Source organism: Chlorocebus sabaeus, chromosome 9 (genome assembly GCF_047675955.1).
Source record: "Chlorocebus sabaeus isolate Y175 chromosome 9, mChlSab1.0.hap1, whole genome shotgun sequence".
NCBI classification, from domain to species: Eukaryota; Metazoa; Chordata; class Mammalia; order Primates; family Cercopithecidae; genus Chlorocebus; species Chlorocebus sabaeus.
Genome location: NC_132912.1, coordinates 50,817,056 through 50,838,709, shown reverse-complemented (window position 1 = coordinate 50,838,709; position 21,654 = coordinate 50,817,056). Strand labels below are relative to the sequence as shown.

General features: G+C 40.9%; 1 protein-coding gene across 7 annotated transcripts in view; it reads right to left on the bottom strand.

Moving 5' to 3' along the window:
• Positions 1-21,654, bottom strand: part of LOC103215829 (DNA excision repair protein ERCC-6) — an 84,129-nt gene that overhangs the window by 7,105 nt on the left and 55,370 nt on the right. For all 7 annotated transcript variants that reach the window (XM_007962576.3, XM_007962577.3, XM_038008905.2 and 4 more), the window contains 10 exons: positions 21,249-21,419; positions 20,594-20,770; positions 16,266-16,382; positions 13,381-13,476; positions 11,179-11,394; positions 10,628-10,738; positions 10,066-10,185; positions 9,535-9,629; positions 8,153-8,298; positions 7,362-8,069 (listed from right to left, as the gene is read on the bottom strand). In XM_007962576.3, the coding sequence (XP_007960767.3) occupies positions 7,362-8,069; positions 8,153-8,298; positions 9,535-9,629; positions 10,066-10,185; positions 10,628-10,738; positions 11,179-11,394; positions 13,381-13,476; positions 16,266-16,382; positions 20,594-20,770; positions 21,249-21,419 (1,957 nt within the window). The remainder of the gene's footprint in view (positions 1-7,361; positions 8,070-8,152; positions 8,299-9,534; positions 9,630-10,065; positions 10,186-10,627; positions 10,739-11,178; positions 11,395-13,380; positions 13,477-16,265; positions 16,383-20,593; positions 20,771-21,248; positions 21,420-21,654) is intronic.

The following is a 21,654-nucleotide window of genomic DNA, read 5'->3' as shown; positions in this document are numbered from 1 at the left end:
CTCACCTATCAGACTGGGAAAAATTAAAAGTAACTATAACACCACACTCTTGACAAGGCTCTGGGGAACAATTGCTGGTGACAATTCAAATTGATCTAAACCTTACAAAAGGGTGTTGGGCATTATTCAAACAAAGAAACAAAACAACCTTACATATGTGTTCACCTTTTGATCTAGCAATCTCTCTTGTACAAGCACAGGATTATTTAGTGCAGCATTGTGGCTGAAAGAAGCTATAAACAATCTAAATCCTCATATGTGGATAAACTGTGGTACAGGTTTAATATCTCTTAACCAAAATTCCTGGGACCAGAAGTATTTCAAATTTTCACTTTTTTGGAATTTGGAATAATTGCATATACAAAATGAGACATCTTGGGGATGGGCCCCAAGTCTAAACACAAAATGTGTGTATTTTTAACATACACCTTACACACATAGCCTGAAGGTAATTTTAATATAATACATTTATCAATTTTGTGCAAGAAACAAAGTGTTAACTGTGTTTTGACTGTGACCCATCACATGAAGTCAGGTGTGGAATTTTCCACATCTGGCATCATGTCAGTGCACAAAAGGTTTTGATTTTTGAGCATTTTAGATTTTGGGTTTTGGGTCAACATAGCAGAGCACTCTAGCAATAAAAATTGCTAAAGGAGGAATAGCTCTCTGTTAACTAATACAGGAGTGGCTGTAAAGATATATGAAGTTTTTTAAAAAAAGAAACAGAAGATAACATAATGTACAACCTTTTATGTAAAAGAATAAGGGAATATGAAATTATACATGTGCCTGCTTATTTCCACAAAAAGAAACTGATACAGTTCAGCTGTGTCCCCACCCAAATCTCATCTTGAATTGTAACTCCCACAATTCCCACGTGACAAGGGAGGAACCCAGTGGGAGGTGATGAATTATAAAGATGAGTCTTTCCTGCACTGTTCTCATGAGTGAATGAGTCTCACGAGATCTCATGATTTTAAAAATGGGAGTTTCCCTGCACAAGCTCTTTGCCTGCTGCCATCCATGCAAGATGTGACTTGCTCCTCCTTGCCTTCTGACATGATTGTGAGGCCTCCACACCTACATGGAACTGTAAGTTGATCAAACCTCTTTTGTAAATTGCCCAGTCTTGGGTATGCCTTTATCAGCAGTGTGAAAATGCACTAATACAGTCCATCTGTACCAGTGGGGAGGTGTGCTGCTGAAAAGATACCCCAAAATGTGGAAGCAACTTTGGAACTGGGTAACAGGTAGAGATGGGAACACTTTGGAGGGCTCAGAAAAAGACAGGAAAACGTGAGAAGGTTTGGAACTTCCTAGAAACTTGTTGAATGGCTTTGACAAAAATGTTGATAGTGATATGAACAGTAAGGTCTAGACTGAGGTGGTCTCAGATGGAGATGAGGAACTTGTTGGGAAGTGGAACGGAGGTGACTCTTGTTATGTTTTAGCAAAGAGGCTGGTGGCATTTTGCCCCTGCTGTAGAGATTTGTGGAACTTTGAACGAGAGAGAGATGATTTAGGGTATCTGGCAGAAGAAATTTCTAAGCAGCAAAGCATTCAAGAGGCAACATGGGTGTTGTTAAAGGCATTCAGTTTTATAAGGGAAGCAGTGCATAAAAGTCTGGATAATTTGCAGCCTGACAATGTGATAGGAAAGAAAACCCCATTTTCTCAAGAGAAATTCAAGCTGGCTACAGAAATTTGCATAAGTAACGAGGAGCCAAATGTTAATCCCCAAGACAATAGGGAAAATGTCTGCAGGGCATGTTAGAGACCTTCATGGCAGCGCCTCCCATCACAGGCCCAAAGGCCCAGGAAGAAAAAGTAGTTTCATGGGCCTGGCCCACGGTTCATGCTGTGTGCAGCCTGGGGACTTGGTGTCCTGCGTCCCAGCCACTCCAGCTGTGGCTGAAAGGGGCCAACACAGAGCTCAGGCCATGGCTTCAGATGGTGCAAGCCCCAAGCCTTGGCAGCTTCCACAAGGTGTTGAGCCTGAGGGTGCACAGAAGTCAGTAACTGAGATGTGGGAACTTCCACCTAGATTTCAAAAGATGTATGGAAACACCTAGATGCCCAGGCAGAAGTCTGCTGCAGGGGCAGGGTTCTCATGGAGAATCTCTGCTAGGGCAGTGCAGAAGGAAAATGTGGGGTTGGAGCCCCCACACAGAGTCCCTACTGGGGCACCACCTAGTGGAACTGTGCGAAGAGGGCCACGGTCCTCCAGACCCCAGAACAGTAGATCCACTGACAGCTTGTACCATGCACCTGGAAAGGCTGCAGACACTCAATGCCACCCATGAAAGCAGCCAGGAGGGAGGCTATACCCTGCAAAGCCAAAGGGGTGGAGCTGCCCAAGACCATGGGAACCCACCTCTTGCATCAGTGTGACCTGGATGTGAGACATGGAGTCAAAGGTGATATTTTGGAGCTTTAAGATTTGACTGCCCTGCTGGATTTCAGACTTGTGTGGGGCATGTAGCCCCTTTGTTTTGGTCAATTTCTCCCATTTGGAATGGCTGTACCTACCCAATGCCCGTACCCCTACTGCATCCAGGAAGTAACTAACTTGTTTTGATTTTACAGGCTCATAGGCAGAAAAGACTTGCCTTATCTTGGATGAGACTTTGGACGGTGGACATTTTAGTTAATGCTGAAATAAGCTGAGACTCTGGGGGACTGTTGGGAAGGCATGATTGGTTTTAAAATGTGAAGATATGAGATTTGGGAGAGGCCAGAGGTGGAACGATATGGTTTGGCTATGTCCCAGCCAAATCTTATCTTGAATTGTAACTCCCACAATTCCCACGTCATGGGAGGAATCTGATGGAAGGTGACTGAATTATGGGGTCAGGTCTTTCCTGTGCTGTTCTTGTACTAGTGAATGAGTCTCATGAGATCTGATGGTTTTAAAAACGGGAATTTCTCTGCACAAGCTCTTTGCCTGCTGCCATCCCCGAAAGATGTGACTTGCTCCTCCTTGCATGATTGTAAAGCCTCCCCAGCGTGTGGAATTGTAAGTCAATTAAACCTCTTTCTTTTGTAAATTGCTCAGTCTTGGGTATGTCTAATCAGCAGTGTGAAAACAGACTAATACAGAAACACATGAAGGAAATGCCAGAAACTCATGAGACTGGAAAGGGAAGGAAGGGGTGGGGACAGGGTGGGGGATGACACAACTCTGGTATTTCTTTTTGCATATTTTGTCTTTTGTTACTATGTTAACGTGTTACTACTCAGAAGATAACATAGAGTCAACAAGGATGGGAGGAAACCCTAAAGTGGAATACAAACAAATAAATCAACCTAACTATATTTTAAATTGATAGCACACACTGAAAATACAAAGAAGAGAAAAAAGAACCAAGTTTTTTTTGACTCAAGAAGTGTTTTGACCAAAAACTTAAAGACAAAAATAAATAAAAACAAATACAGAACTCTAGTTAGTATAAATAAAAACAAATATTGAATTCTAGTTAGTATAACTGTTTTTGCCGTAGTTCAGGTTAGAAATTCTAAAAAACTACCATGTATCCTAGGATTGAGGAGTAACTCAGTACGTTGTGAATGAAGGTCTTGAAGAGGGAAGCTACAAACATGGAAAGGGCCCTAGGGCGCTGAAATGAAATTGGAGACAACAGTATCCCCTCATTTTATTTTGCTGTTTGGATCTTGTTAGAGTGTAACTGATATGCAGTAATTGCTAAAGTACAGAATTGGTAAGTTGTGACATTATGTACATACCATGAAACTATCACTATAATCAAGACAATGAACATAGCCATCACCTGCAAAACTCACGTCCCTTTGTAATCCCACCCTCAAATACCCCATTCCCAGACAACCAAGCCACTTTCTGTCATGACTGTGTTTTCTAGAATTTTATGCAAATGGTATCAGAGTATGTACTAATCTTACTAGTCTGAAAGTCATCCATGCTGTAGCATGTATCAATACTCTATTTCCTTTTATTGTTGAATAATATATATATATATATATTTTTTGAGATGGAGTCTCACTCTGTTGCCCAGGCGGGAGTGCAATGGTGTGATCTCAGCTCACTGCAACTTCCACCTCCCAGGTTCAAGCGATTCTCCTGCTCAGCCTCCCAAGTAGCTGGGATTCCAGACACCTACCATCATGCCTAATTTTTGTATTTTTGTAGAGACAGGGTTTCACCATGTTGTCCAGGTTGGAATCGAACTCCTGACCTCAGGTGATTCACCCACCTCAGCTTCCCGAAGTGCTAGGATTATAGGTGTGAGCCACCAAGCCTGGTCTGTTGATTAGTATTTGATCACACAGATATGCCATGGTTAATTTAACTATTTACTTGTTGATGGACATTTGATTTCTACATTTTGGCTATTACTAATAAAGCTGCTATGAATATTCACGTACAAGCCTTTGTATGGACATATTTTCCAGTTCTCTTGGGCAAATACACATCCAGGACTGAAAAGGCTATATCATAAGGAAGGTGCATGCCTAATTTTTAAGAAACTGCCAAACTGTTTTCCAAAGTGATTGTGCCACTTTACATTCCCACCAGGCGTGTATGAGAGACCCAACTGCTTCACATCTTTACCAACACTTAGTATGGTCAGTCTTCTTTCATGTTAGCCATTCTAGAGGGTGTGTAGTGGTGTCTCATTATGGTCCTAATTGGCATTTCCCTAATAATTAATAATATTAACAAGTTTCATATATTTATTTGCCGTCTACATATCTTTCTTGGTAAAGTCTGTTCAAATTATTTGTCCATTTTAAAAACTGGGTTATACATTTTATTTATTTATTTTTTGACATGGGGTCTCACTCTGCTGCCCAGGCTGGAGTGCAGTGGCATGATCACAGCTCACCACAGCCTCAACCTTCCAGGCTCAAGCAATCCTTCCACCTCAGCCTCCCAGGTAGCTGGGACTGCAGATGTGTGCTACCACACTCGGCTAATTTTTTTTTACTTTTTGTAGAGATGGGATCTCACCATGTTGCCCAGACCTGTCTCAAACTCTTAAGCTCAAGCAATCAACACACCTCAGCCTCTCAAAGCACTGGGATTACAGACTGAGCCACCACACCCAGCCAGTAATTTTCGATTGGGTTCCAGACATTGTGAATTTCATCTTGCTGGATGTTGGGTATTTGTATATTCCTGTAAACTCTCAGGTGGAGCTGAAGCAGTGCTCACTCCAAGGCTGATCATTCCCTACTACAGAGGCAAGACCCCCTACTCTGTCCTATACCCAATGCCCCATGAAATATTTTTCCAGTCTTAGCTGGTGGGAACAGGCACTATCCCTGGCCATGGGAGAGCACCAGACATCTCTCCTCTAATTCAAAAAGTTAAAGAGGAAAGGCCTTTTCACTGACCTTAAGTAGTTTTCTTGCACAATGAGCTGGTGAGTATTCAGCTGAGTGCCAAAGGAGATTCTGCAGACCTGTGGGGTTCTCTCCCTGTGCAGAGCTGTCTCCTCTATCATCTCTTTCATGTGAATGCCAGCCACCCTGGCCTCCCCTGATGCTCAGCTCTGTTTTTTCAACAGAGGGTCTGCCTTGGACTCCCATCTGGTTTCTTCCTCTTTCTGTCACAGCATGAAAATTCTCTCAAGGCAGTAGGGCAGGGCAACTGGAGAATTCAGTTCATTTGTTTCCCATCTCTCAAGAGATCACTGCCCTTTGGTGCCTGAAAACCATTGCTTCGTATGTTTTGTCATTGTTTTCATTGTTTCACATGGAAGGGTAAATGTTAATCTGTCTTTGCTGGAAGCCAAACTCATGGTTTTTATAGACATAGAGATAGGTGTATCTGTGCAATTTGTTGTGCATATATATGCATGTATGTATACGTATGTACACAACAAACACATACACACACATACATACATCTATTTCCTGATACTGTTGGCTACAAAAGCAATGACATACTAGCAGCAATGAACACTCTGAGAACCCAGATCCTAGTTCCTAAATACCATTCTCCAGGCCTCCTTGAAGAAATGGCTGATTCCAGGGCTGGCACAGAATACCAATTGAGCTCAGCATATATTAGTATACCAAGAAGAAAGGAGGTGCTCAAAGAATGGAGGGGACATACCAGAGGAACAAAGGAGCCTGCCTGAAGGAGCTCCCACCCATGAGGCAAATCTAAGACAATATGAGCATCATAATACCCCTATTAATGGATTACAATTATGGAAAAAAAGAATCCATTAGTCCATACTGATCTAATAAATAAATAAATAAATAAGGGAGAAGGAAAACCTTCCTTATAGTAGAATGTTAATCACCACTTGGCAATCACTGTAGTAATAACTGACTGAGGAAAGAATCATCAATGGATATTAAAACTAGTGGATAAAAGTTTGATGAGAAACAAGATATTTACACAGTCTCAAAGCATATTCCTTGAAAGTACAAATTAATTACAAAGGGAAAAATATTAACGTTAGCATTGAGAAACCTGGCAGACTCCACCTTAATCTTGAAAATTAACTTGTACTAGGTCAAACCACCATGTGTCTCCTGACAGATGCACTGAGTAAGATACAGTATCACCTCTGTGGTATGCCTGCCAAAAAAAACAATGTATGCATAGATGGGTGCGTGTGTGAATGATAAAGCAAAAGCTGAAAAATGTTAGTAACTTAGGTAAAGGATATAGGAGAGTTCTTCGTATTATTCAAACTGATTTCTTTAAGTTTGAAATTACTTCAAAATATGAAATTAACAAAAAAATTAACCATGTTAAATAAAAGTCTTTCTGAAATGCTACACATAAACCTGCCTTCTTAAACTGAGTGCCATAAGCAGCAATCTTTGGTAACTCAAGGTCATGACATTGTGAACACAGTGACTGCTACGGGATCACTAAGCAGGGCTATCTATACTCCATGGTCTTGAGCAATTGTTGAGTCTACATCTCCTAACTTTTCTCCCTTGACATAAGTTATCAGCTTTCGTACTTCTAGAATGTCTGTCTCTAGCCACAAGCCTGTCTCTTTCCCTTATAATGTTACTTTAATCTCCTATGGTTGGAAAATCAGATTAATGTAGCACATAGCATGTAAAGTAACTGCCTACTAATGTTCTACACATCTATTTAAGAATTGCACACTTCCCATAAGTGGCCATAAGTACTACTGTTTTCCAAAGTTTCAAATTCTTCTAGGTCTTCAGAAAAGAGGCGTAATTACAATTTTTTAAATGTCAATATATTTCAAATCTAAATTTTTGAAGAAAAACGCTTCTGGCTGAGAGCCCTCTATGCACCATCAGTTAAAGACTGCTACTGCTAGAAACAGCCTACTCATTTTCTGGTCCTAGCATCCCTGTGGCAAATGTATCAAATGGATTACCTGATTTTTTGAAAAGCTTTTCCAAAACATAATCATCATTGCTCTGTTCCTTGGCCTCACTCTTGTTTTCACTATCTTGCTTCTGGTAACGCCTTTTCTTCACCAGGTGTGGAATTCGAGTTCCTTCAAACTTGGCGTCTCTGCAATGCTTAGGGTTCTTAGGCTTTTGCTTTGGTCTCAGATGTTTCTCTAGGGTCTCTTCTTCTGCCACACTATGATGTTTTGTTTTTGACTTGTGCTTATAAAAATTATTTTCCATTTGTTTATTCTCCCAAAAAGATTCTGTTTGAGCCTGGCTGGGTCTTTTTCTTTTGTAAGAAAGATCCAACTTTTCATCAATGCTTTCATCACCAGATGGCCTAGAAGTTTTGCCTGTTCCTGAAGAATTTGAACATTCCCCATTTCCACTAATCACTGACGACTCTTCCGGTCCAGATACTGCATTTGTCTCTTCTCCAAGCCTATCATTGCTAGCTATATTACTACTCATGTGAGGGTCATCTTTCAAAGGATCACTTTGATTAGAAGGTACTACATTTACTTCAGCTCCTTTAGCCTCAGATTTCTCTTCAGATGATGTGGCATCATTTATTGATATGTTAGAAGCAGGGAACTTTTTGCGTTTTGGAACATCATGGTCTGCTCCAAAGGCTGGTTGAATCTTTCTTTTTAGATGGCATTTGGGTGTCTGAACATCTGATCCAGTTCCTGTAGAGGAAAAACACCGCTAATACTATATTGTATCATCTTGTGCAATTGATTACTTTAAATTAAATGATTTTATGTAATACCTGCAAAAATCGCACTTGTTTCAGTGCTCTGGGATGCATCAGGGCTGGTCAGAGTAAATAGCTCATACAGATCATTGGATTTGAAAAAACGCCTTTGTTTTGGGTCTTTTAGCACTCTATTTGTCAAAAACTGCTTGAAGATTTGTCTAAAAAAATAAAAGATAAGCTGGTATAAAACAATGTGTAGCTCTACCTAAAAATTCAAGTTATAAAGCAATATAAGAGAGATACGATAATAGCTGCTGCATGAATGGCTAAATAATCCCCCAAATTTTCAGCCTTGGAAAATTACAATTCAGAAAATAGATAATACATCAGTTAATCTCCCACATCTTGCAGAATTTAAATTAGAAATAATACCTTATTATTTACACCAAATGAGCTTTTTCAACCTCTAAGATCTAATCCATTTCAAGAAACACCTTTTCACATGCCATCATGTGACTCATAGCCTCTCTTAGCCTCCCTGACTTGAATACCAAGGGTCCTGCCCTGCCTAGAACCTTTCTATCATAGGGCTCAGCAAACTCTCCTACCTAGGCTTTGCAACATCTCCACTCTGACCTCTCTCTCCCTGCTCCCACCTGCAGGTCCACACTCTGCTGAAGCCCCATGCCACTGCCACTCTGGAACAGGCACCTCCACCAGCCACACTGTCCCTCCCTGTCATTTATTCTCCTGGCTAAAGCATAAATCTGTAAGAGGAAGCTCTATTCTCACAGGATCCAACTCGTCCTCCACCCTCACACAACAGTCCCTTGAGGAAGATGTAATGTTCCCAGCATGTGATGAAGGGCATAGAACTTCCTATAAAAGCTGGGCTATGGCTCAAGGAGAGTCTGTGGTGGGGGAGTGGGAGAAGCTGGCAATGTCTTGATTCTACTGTTGAAGTTACCACTGTCTAAAATCCCCTAGTCATTACAGAAAGAGGAAGAAACAGGCATCCTGTCAACTTCTTTGTAAGGGGCATCAGAGTCAAAGACCGCCAGAACACCCACACTGATCCCACCTGCATAGTATGTGTAAATACCAATATGGTAACATTTAACCTTGTCATTTTTTAAAATTTTTCTGAAGGCAACACACCATAGTAGGCAGAAATATTCCTTTCAAATAACAATACGAAGTTTACACATACGTGATTCTTGAGGTAGAATAAGGTACAAAAATTATCAGGTTCAAAGACATTTTCTGACAACTCACAGTAAGCCATCTAAGCATATTTTAAAGGGAAAGAAAAAATACAAAACAAAAACCAAAACCTTAACTTATAGCAACTATTATTCTAAGATGTTAAGACTTTTAAAAACAACACTTTGGAAAAATTCCCTGCTCAAGACTCTGGGAACGCACAACCAAGAGTGGCCGTCGTGTGCACTGACCGGTGGTAGATCTTTTCTTCAATGGTACCCGCAGTGAGGAGCCTGTACACAGTCACCTGCTTCTTCTGGCCTATTCTCCATGCTCGCTCCCGGGCCTGTGGCAGAGAGAGACCTCTCAACAAGAATCCTTCCCAATGACAAGCACTGACTATAAGAAACAAAGCTAGCCGGTCACAACCTTTCACTCCCAGAGTCAGAATTTTGACTCACGACATCAAGTACACCTAAGGCCTACTCAGGAAGATGAAGAGCCAGTTGACAAGACATCTGTACTTGAAAAAAATGTTTGTAACTATGCCTGTGTTCTTTTTGCCCCAACTCTAGGAAAGAATGCTATGGATAAACTGTTGAGGATGGTTCCTGTCCACGTGGCTCTGAAGGGTGTCTTCTTCCACGTTGAAGAACAGTAGACAACCAAAATGTGAAATGTACTCTGAAGTCAACCAGAACATCAAAGGACAGTCACAAGCACTAACCATGAAACTATATTTCTACTAATATATTCTTTTCTTAAAAAAATAAAAAACAAACCTGTGTGTCTGTGCTTGGGTTCCAGTCGGGGTCATAGATGACAACTCTGTTTGCCCCTGTCAGGTTGACACCTAAACCGCCCACCCGCGTGGTCAGAAGAAACACAAATATGGATGTGTCCTAGAGGTAAGACACACAACACTGAGCACACACACTTAAGACCAGTTATAGCTCTCAGCCTCTGCCTCCACATACTGTACACACGGAACTACTGGGCTGTTCTCAATACAAGGAATGGTAATGTCCTAGAGACCTCTGGTGAATCAAAATCTCATTTCACACCTTTTAATTTTAATATTTAATAGAAATATTTAAAAATTGGGTTTTTAGGAGGAAAATACATTCTGTGGAAAACACATTCTTTGTTTGAACACACACATGCCCACCCCCACCCCCAAATATCTAGAAGTGCACAGAGTTAAAAGCAACAAGTCTTCCCTTAGGCCCCCTCCCAAGCCCAGATGTCAACGCTGCTTCGGTGGGTAAGGGTGTGGATACGCTTAGTCCTTTCCCTCCACGTACAGCAGCACCGCTCAACTTTCCTGTTACATTCACATGTTACCTCATTGTATCTTGTAATCAGTGGCTGTCTTGAAGCTATTGTAGTGGTACCATCCATCTTGAGATAGGTATACTTTTGGGCTCTAAGGAATACTTCAAGTATGTCCAGCATCTGTTTGGAGGTGGAGGATAGGAATTTGCAAAGCAAATACACATTCCCAGTGAGTGCTTCTCTATTTGCGTAAATGGTCACACCTTTCCCCAACAGGCCTATGTTAAAAGGAGTTTCTTGCTTTAGGACAGATAAACAGAACTGTTAAAATAGTAGTTTTGGTATATCCATATGGTTAATTCTTACTTTTGTAAACAGCCAAAGCTCAGGCCTAAACTCACTTGCAGACCAAAATCACATGGTGAGCTTTTTTAAAAAGTCAACTTTTAGATACCAACTCTAGAGAAAGATCTAAACTCCCAAAGAAATCGGCAGACTGCCACCTCAGCATCAGTGGTAGACTTGCTTCAGAATCATTACTCTAGACTGAATCCCATTTTGTGAGTTGATGGCTGTCATAAAGAACCAGCCTGTTTCCTGTCTGAAGTCTGTGCACTCACCTGCCTTGACTGAGAAAACAGCAATACTCGCTGACCCTGCTTGTGCCATATTTTCAACAAAGATTCAACAACAATCATTTTCCCAGAACGTTTCCAGTACCCAAACTGATCTTCTTCTAGTTCATCATCAGGAAGACCTTTGAGATTCTTGGGACCTCCAGAAAAGAGATCAGGGTGGTTGCAAATTTTTCTTAGGGCTATGAGTCCGGAGAAAATCTATGATTAAAAAAGACCGTATGTACACTCAGATGACCCCATGTAAAGTAAGATTCCCTAGGCAAGGAGGCTATTCAACCTATAACACAGACTAAAAAACAGGTCTCCACCAGTTTCTTAGTTTCTTCTCTAATCACAGCATTATCAGGAGCTGGGAGAAATTAACTTTCACTCATCTTGTTTCCCTGATAGAACAAGTTCTTGGAAACAAAAAAATTCTACTGGACTGAACACGTCTACAGGGGTCATATACAATTGCTGACAATTCATTTTCCCTCACTAGAAAAAAGGCATGCTGTTCACAGCATTATAAACTTAATATAAAAAAGGAACTTGCCTTTTAAATATAGATCAGAAATGTCCTATCAACCTAAACTTGAAGACATCAGTCATGTGACTTATCAAATGCATTTAAATATTACACTCCTAAGTACCTCACTAAAAGTTCTGCAGTTTAATATGAGTCAGAGGTTGAGGATCCATTTGCCTTTAGACTATTATTATATCCGGAAAAAAAAAAAAAAAAAAAAAAAAAACTGCATGAAAAATGCACCAATCGGAAAAGTATGAAGTATGGTCCATGCAGAAGGGCACAGAAGATGAGGGGTGAGTGCCCCTGGCCCATCCCCACAAAAGGACATTAACAAAACTTCAATAATGGGGCTCTTCCAGCCTTGAGAGGATGACTCAAATCAAACTCACTGGTATAAAAGCTTGAGCAAAAAAGGAGAAATCACCATTAAGCCAATAATCAAAGGGTAGGGTAGCTATCACTAGTAAACAGCAGTTAAACAGATTAACAATAAATGATCTGAATAAGTCAGGAACACTGGCAAACCTCCCTAGAGTCATCCATGACTCATTTTTCTTCCTTTCAATCTGCACTGTCCAATGCAGTAGTCACTAGTCACACGTGGCTCCCGAGTACATGAAGGGTGGCTAGTTCAAATTGTGATGTGCTGCATTTGTAAAATACACACCCAATTTCGAAGACAAAAACAGGAGTAAAATATCTTGCTAATCATTTTTAATTATTGATTATATATTAAAATGTATTTTAGATACATTAGGTCAAATAAAATATATGATCAAAATTAATTGCACCTGTTTCTCTTTTTCCTTTTTAATGTGACTACTAGAAAATTTACAATTCCAAGTGTAGTTTGCATTCTCTCTTCTGGATAGTGTGATCTAGACCTTCTAACTTGGAGAGACCTGAAGAAGTTAAGGGGAGATTCATGGAGACGAACAGATGTGAATGACTGAAAAAACCTCCTGTAGCTACCAATAAGAAATGAAATAAGAAATTGTGAGAGATGGTTAAAAGAAATGAAATGACCTAATCACACTCACATTAATAGAGTCTTTTGGAGAAAACACTAGCTAGGAACTTCTGAATTCTGGACACTAGTAGAAAGAGAGCTTTCTCAGTATTGAAAGGAACAGAATCACCATAAATAAACTACTGTCCTACCCCGGGGACAATGAGTATTAGAGCCAGGGACATTTGAACTGGATTTATATCTGGTTCCTAATATGGCAATGGTTCATAAACATTTATTGGGGAATAGGGCTCCTTTAGGAAGCTGATAAAAGTTATGAATCCTCACGATCCTCTCCACAAGATATATAATTTTGGTCATAATATCTGAGAAAACCCAGTTATGTACCTGACACTTGCCCACCTACCAAGTAAGACCCTCAGAAGTAACAGTAACTGCACAGCTCGCAGCTGCATTTGCGTCTGGGTTCAGATCCACAGTGCACAGCTCTGCAACCTTCCACCTTCCACCAGTTACCTAACTCCTCTGCACCTTACGGCTCCAGGCCATAGGCTGACTGCACATCTACCATGCAGGACTGCATGCAAGTGAAGTGAGATGACAGTATGTGAAAAGCCTGGCATACTATAGATCCTAGTTTCTTTTCCTCCCTCGCTTCCCTTGGTCCACAATTCATTTCTCCAGCTTCTATTTTTTAGCTGACCTGCATCTCTCCATTGAGAATCCTGTAAACTTCTTTGGAATCAACGAAATTTTGGTAGACTTTATGCTGCTCATCTGTAAGACGGCAAAATAAGACCTACGGAGGGGAAAAACAAGGAAACTATAATTTCAAAAAAAAATTAACAGAAATAATTAAAATATCAACAAAACTTCCCAATCAAAAGAGCACAATGCATGCGATTTTAATGATATCCCTGTAATTAATATGAAAACAACAAAGGGTGATAATACTTCTTACCATACCCTCCTCACCAGTCCCTCCATCTCTGTCACTCATCTACCTCCAGGGCCCACCCCACAGTCCCCAAGACTGGCTTCCTGCTCACGAGCAAGTTCAGGGCCCAGGTGCACAGACCATCCTCCATGTTAGCCTCCAAGTGCTCAAACCATCCCACCTCCCATGACCCATGCCATGCTCTACTCGCAGACCTGACCAGAGACCACAACCTCACCTGCAGCTCTCCCTTTCCTGGAGCTCTAAGTGCAGGCCCATGAGTTACCAGACTCACCTTGGAAGGCAATCCCTACCCTCCCAGCCCACTGCACCAACCACTCCATGCCATCGTGCTCTGTGACCCTTCACCTCTCAACCCTCCCTCCTTCGTGAAGTCCACCACCACCAGTTACATTCCCATGGATGCTCATTTAGCTACCCCTCTGTCACCTACCTGGACTGCTTTCAACTCCCTGCATCTTCCCTGTAAACTTCCAAATACAGGTCAACTCAACCATCAGTCTTCTGTAGGCCTATGGTCAGTGCCGGTGCTGCTGGAGAAAAGCTCCTACCCGGCAGCTTCCTGCCATGGCCTGCCCTGCTCCAGGGGGTCCTCTACGCATGCCCACCCAGAGCCTTCCATAAGCCCAGAGCAACTGTGCCCATGCTCCTCACCACCTAAGCCACCCACACCTCTGTTTCAACTTCTACTTAAAAACAATCAGACAAAATTTTATTGATATAATTATAACATTGATTTGTTATAAACAATAAACAAACTATGATGTGTTGAGTTTTAGTATAATATCAAAGAATAGCTACTGTTTTCTGAAAAGGTTATTTTAATACTTCTGCCTTTTCCAATTACATTTCTGCTTCAAATCAAACATTAAAGAGCTTTGCAAAAATGTAAAATAATGTCACTCTTCTCATTATATTCTTTTGTTTTCAAAAATATAGTCTTTATTTATTTTTTATAAGGCAGGGATCTCGTCATTAAAAATTGAATTAATCTACCATTAAAATCATATACTGTTACATTAAAATCTTCCATCTTAAATGGCTCTTTTATCCAGGGTTAATTTTGTAGCATCATGCATTGGTCATTTGGAAAATACTGGTTCAATTTGTTATGCAGATTTTCCAAATGTTGAAACATTTCATTGGTATGCATTGATTGATATGCAGTATCAAAAAAACCACATGTGTTAATATCATTGCCAGTTTCATGAGAAAAGTATTTAAGCATCGGGACACTGTCAAGCTCAGAAAGGCAAGTACAAATTTTCCAAAGTTCTAATTTTTGCTTGAAAGCTTAAATGTTATCAGTGGTAACAAATACTGTCAGTTACTTTCCTTAAAATGACATACTTGTTGAATTAGAGAGAAAATGTCTGCCAAATACCTAACTCTGTAATTGGTTCATTTAATTAAATATTGCGTTCTATGAAAAAAAAAAAAAACAAAAAACAATCAGACAAATAAAAACAAAATGAAAATCAAACCTGAACCTACCAGGATCAGGCATGATTCCCTGGTTTTCACTCCCTAACATGTCTCTACTTCTGCATCCACCTCATCTTCCTTTATTCCCAGAGAAAGAGGTGCCTGAACGGGATGGAAGGCAACGCTTCAACCTCTGCACTGCATCTGAAGACCCACTCATTCTCCTCAGTATAGTGTGCCTCACCTGTTAGCCTCCAAATGGAAGATGGGGGCTTCCCTGAGAAAATAAGGTACAATCCCCACCTCCACTTCCTCACCTCCACTCACTCCTGAAGCCTACACACAGAGCAAGCCTCACATGCACCTCTGTTGATATCACTGAGGCATCACTCATGACTTCCTAGTGGCCAAACACACTGGGTCCTTACCAGGTCACCCTACTCACCTTCCGACCCACAGGCCTTCACTTCTGCTCATGCACCTGTCTGCGCCAGCCTCCCCAGTCTTCCCAGCTAGCTCCTCCTCTTCTACCCTCCTCCTTGCTCTCAGCCCTGACCACACTGGCCTCCCTGCTGTCCATGGAGGCCCCAAAGCACTGCCACAGCCCACCATCTGCAATGCTCTGCCTTCAAAACCTATATGACTTGCTCCTTCGCCTTCTTTAGGCCTCTGCTCAAGTGTCAGTTCATCAAAAGTCTTCTCTGACCATCCCTTATAAATGGCCCACTTCCCCAAATCCTTGCCCTCAGCATTCCCAGCTTATCCTTCAACCCTGCTTCATTTGTCTCCACACTTACTGCTGCTACCTGACATCTTCTAGAGTTTCTGTGACACTCTCCCTCAAGAATAAATGTGGGTTCCCACAAGAACAAAACTTGCTTTGTTCACTGCTATATCTCAGAGCCTAGGATCATGACAGGCACATGGTTGGCACCTAATATAATTTGTAGCATGAATGAATTAGGGGCTTAAGGAGAATGGAGATGTTTAAAAGAGCAATTGTAGGAACCCATGTGTCAATAAGAGGGAGGTCAAAGCCTGTGGACTAGAAAAGAATCCACTGAGGGCAGACGCCACAGCAGGCCTAGCCTGACCACAGTTCCAGGATCACACCTCACCAAACTCACCCATAGAGGAGAATCAGAGTGAAGAGAAAGGCACACTTATGCTTTAGGAATGCTTTGTTAACACCTGGATTTACAGACCTGTTCATTTTTGTCTGGCAAAGAAAGGCTCATTTTGACATCTGACTTCATTCTCCGTAGTAAATATGGATTTATGGTATCTCGTAATACACATGCACACTTGTAAGCAGTTTTGACCTTTAAAAAGAGCAGAGAAGAGAACACTACCATACATGTTTAAGGAATGTATTTGTTCTTACCTCTCAATAGATTCCATTCCTTAAAAAAATAAAAGAATGACCAACAGCTGTACAAAGTCAGTGGGAAATGATTGCAAAATGGTTTGAAAAAGCTAGCATAAGTTCCATATACTCCAAGGGGTGGTAGCTTTCATAATATTATCAGTTAAAAAAATTATCTCATTAACCACAATGTACAACAAAACTGATAATTTTGTGCCTTATTTCTCTTGTACACTTTCTTTTAATTATTACTGTACAGTTAAACCCTAAAGTAGAGACTTATTGGGTTCTTGACCACTACCCCTAGGGGAAAAACTGCTTTTGTACAAATCTCTGTTTATGATCTTGTATTCTCCAAAAGCTACAAAGGCACTCTGTAAAGCTGAAGATCAAAAGCTAACTCTAGGGAAAAGCTGCAGTGATGGAGCAGCCAGCCAATAAGCAGAGATTAGGGCCCACTGGAGACTTACAAGAGTAAGTTCAACAAGAGCCCTCTGATCCTAGAAATGAAAGGTCACTCTGCCCTAAAATGCAGCATATGGTTCTGTAATGGAGCACGGCCACATGAGATGAGTACTAAATATACGCAAAAAACAAAGCCCCACAGCCCAGAAAACCACTCCCTCTGCAATTCACTTACAGGCAAAGCAGTCAATAAATTATTGCTACTTCAAAAAAAAATCTAAATAGGCTTAACAACTTAGTAAATTACTATTTCATGGAAAAAATTCCAACCAAAGTTTCAATTTAAGAAAGTCAGTTGTAAAATGAATGATAATAAAAAAGAGCTTGACCACACACAAAAAAAGTTAAAAAATTAACTTGTTAAAAAATATTTTTAAAGAACGCTAAAAATACCTCACTCATGCACATATATGTATGTGTGTGTATCTGTTGTGTGAACGCATGTGCATAAATATTAAAATAGGCTTTACTTGGAATAATACATAAAAAAGAAGCTCAACTAATCAATGACTTTTATTTATATATAACCCCTTAAATATATCATTCAGACATTGATAAAAATCACCTTGAAGATGATGATAAGATACCTATTACTATTTCTGATGCAGAGATGATGAAATTTCAGAATTTAAAAACACAGTCCCACCAAGGAAGCATGAATGTAGAGTCTGTAAAGAAAACTGCCCCCACATCCTCCCTCCGCCCACACCCCCTTCCGCAGAAGAATGAGCATGATGGTTGGAGGTGCTGGTTAACTACACCAGGGCTAGGCTGGGGAGCAGCTGGGCTGTGGCTCCTGCTCTTTCCTGCATGCCACCCCATGGAGATGATGATCTGTTTCACTCCCAACTGGCTCCCAGTCTGTTTCTCTGTTCATAATAATACAAGGTGGGATCCAGCTAGATTTCTCTACCAATGCTCATATCCCAGTGCTGTGGAAAATGGACACCTTGCTGAGCATGCCCACGCTACTTCCTACTCTGACAAGGAAGAGTTCTGCCTCTTCCTGAGCACAGTGGCCTTAGGCGAGTCACCAGAACGCTGAGAATCAAAAACCTTGTATGTGGAATGAAGAGGGTCAACTAGGCATCTCTGCAGGCTCTTCTCAGTTCTCACATGCCCTGCCCCAGCTGAGCACACCAACCCCAGCAGCAGTCTGTATTTGGGCTGCTGACATGCTCCCCCTCACCTTCCTCACCTTTCAGGCCCCAGCTTAGTCATCCCTTCTCCAGGAAGCCTTTCTGAGCTCCATAAGCTCTGACACTGGGCATCTCCCCTGATCACAGTTGTCACTGTCCTGTACTGGGACCAGGTTTATTTACCATTTTCCCCTGTGCCCACCCTTACCGGACTGGAAATACCTTCATGGGAAGGTTCTGGTTTCCAGCTCCTGCCATCATTTTAGCACCAGCATGACAGAATAAATATCGGCACACAGACTATCTTCTTAGAATTCAAAATGCACGGCAACATGGTCTTAAACAAAAAGGAGCAAATACAACCAATGCTCTGCTTTCAAAGATCTCACCCGCTAGGAAGGGGAGAAAGATAAGTACACAGATTCCTGAAACAAGAAGTTCAAGGAAAAAATAGATCATAATGACATGTTCTCAAATCATTTTTCTATAAATGACTTATTAATGTCAAAGGAGAAGTGGTAACTTCACAGAGTTTAGATCTGGCCAACACCAACTTAAAGTAATCAGAGTTAACATCACCCATAGTGGGACAGACAGACAGCATGTTCCTCCAGATACCACGCACTGAGGAAGACACATCATTTCTGTGATATTCCTGGTCAAAATGTATAACCTGAATCCAATCATGAAAAAATGTAAGGCAAACCCAAACTGAGGTACATTCTACAAACTAACAGGCCTATAGTCTTTAAAAATGTCAAGATAATGAAGGGCAAAACAAACGGTCCCAGATTAAAGGAGACTAGAGACACAGAAACTACTGGAACAACTGACAAAATATGAGTGATTATAGACTAGATAACAGACTCCTATCAATGTTAAACTTCCTTCTGATTTTGTTGCTTACACTGGCTATGTAAGAGGCTATCCTTGTTCTTGGAAATACACACTGAAGGATTTGGAGAAACGGGCATCAGATCTGCAACCTGCCCTCAGATGGTTAGAAAACAGTAACTTCAGCTGTGAATCTACATGGAAAGAGGTGCGGGAGAGGGAGGGGAGGAATAGTAAAGCCAATGTGGCAAAATGTTTGCAAAATGCTAACAATCAGTGAATCTGGGTGAAGTGTTAAGAGGGTTTTCTTGTTTGTTTGTTCTTTTAAAATTCTTACAACTTTTTGTTAAGTTTGAAATTATTTCAAAATGAATTTTTTTTAAAAAAAATAGAATGGTATAACAGGAGATTGAGAGAAAGAAGAGAGTCCTTACAAAAGTTAGCTGAAAACAATTCAATCTCAAAATGTAAAAGATGTTAAAATTGTTTCTGACAATCTTTTAATCTTAAAGGTCTAAAATCCTTTTTCTAATTAAATATTCCAAAATACAAGAGCTTCTCTTTTGGTGGAAAGTCTCATCCCTGGCTCAGCCATGACCTGGTAGGCACAGGCCAACCCAAGAAGGGCTGCTGAGAAACCCTGCCTCCCATCCAGGCTGTAGCCTGCCCTACAAGCCACAAACTGCCCTGTGGCTAACTTTACCTCCTGGCATTTCTGCTTGTGACCACCCCATTCCATCAGGTGCCCGGGCCTGAAACCTCAGGAGTCAGTCAGTTATTCACAGCAAGCTTAGCCCCTACTCCATCTCCTCGATCCTATCAGCCTCCAAACCTTGTTTGTGCTGCCTAAAAATGCCACCTGAGTCTCCTGCCCCACCATCTTTCTCAGACCACCACCCAAGATCAGGTACAGGTCCTCATGGCCCTCACCCCAGTGGTTCCTGCAGGTCACTCAGTGCCAGCCTCCCTCCTGTGACTACCCCATAGCACGACGAACCCCTGAGAACCAGCATCTTCCAGAGTCCTGCTCAGACACTTTCAGTAACCCAGTCCTCCCCGAGTGCCACTGCTTCCCTTTCAAGGCCCTTCAGTTCTGGCATCCACAGCTTTCTAGCTATGCCCCCACAAGCATCTCCGATCCAGTCAAGTGGGTCTCTTCACTGCCCCCAGCCACATATGGTGGCTGCATTCACACTGTTGCCCTAATCAAGGATGCCCTCACTCTCCATGGCCCACATTCCCAGAATCAGGTTAAGGGCCATGTCTCATTAAATCATCCCTGAACAGTCCGATCCTCCTGGTGTTTCTAAGTTTCTCCACCACTTTATAAGATGCATTACCCCAATTTGCAGAACTAAATTACATGCTGTTCCAAATGATTTGTCCTTGTTTCATAATTTCTAACTGCTCTTCTGACCACATGTGACATCTTTTTAAAATTTGTTGTCTGACTAAAACATCCCAGGAACAATGCCAAAACTGTTTAATTTCCATTAAACGAAGAGATATTTTATTCTAGGGCTTTCCTCTCTGTGAATATTTTTCATGATGTTTTAAGTAAAAAAATACGATCAAGCAAAAATAATTTTGTGATTTTTTTTATCAGATACCAGTTTATAAGCCTGGCCATCTTTCTCACATTCTGAATCACTTGGCTACAAATTATAGTATTTAATAGGAGCATTTTAAATACTAAACTGCCAAAAGTATTATCATCCTAATATATTACCTGTACTGGGGAAGCATTTGAATATCCCCCCATGGTGATGGGGACAGAGAACTGCTCCATAAACACAGGCAATGTGCCTAACTTTCCCGGGAAGATGAAGTCAAAGAGTGACCACAGCTCTCGGAGGTTATTTTGCATTGGTGAGCCAGACAGGATGATCCGATGAGGGGTGCGAAACTATTTGAGGAAAGGAAACACCTTTTTATTAAATTTACCTTTTAGCAATCACCATTCCTACCCCAAAACGCTTCTCTACAATATTATTTACACATTTACTCATTATTCTTGCATCATTTTGGTACTCTCTAAAACATACACATTTTATGCAATTACAAATCCTTAATTACATTTAGATGAAAAAATTACAAAGAATTTTTTCTTATTGTTGAAGCTGAATACTATAGAGTTGGGTTTGGTTACATTCTAACAACTGGCCCCTACAAGAGACACTAAATAACGTGAACAATCAGAATTAAAGACATGATCAAGGGCAAAAATAAGGAGTTCTTTGCACTAACGAAAATGCACATTTTAAATTCCTTGTGCAGTTGGCACAAGAAAAGATTCAATAAATGTGTTACTAAAAGCAGATCGTTTATTCTGAATTAAATATTCTTCTCCACCTGGAAATCTCCCTTGTTATAAGAGGTCATACCTGTTTGCAAGCAAGGGTGACAGCAGCATTTGGATTTCGAATTTTGTGTCCTTCGTCCAAGATCACATAATGCCAGTCATACCTGCTAATGTCATCCTGCATCAGTCGAATGTAGGAGTAAGATGTGATCAAAATTCCATGACAATGAGCAACATCTCGAATTAGTTTCTCCTAAGACCATAATAAAATGGTAAAGCCAGTTTTAAATAAGAAGTGACACCCTTTCAATCATGACACAATCTAAAGCACTTTATAAAAATGCATAAATACAAACATAACATGCACAATCATAGACATTATCAGCACTGGAAGTGTATTTGTTAACCTGGCAAGTAGTAAACAGTCATTATTGGGGGAAGGAGACTCTCAAAAAGATGACAAAGTTATAATACATATTTATATAAAT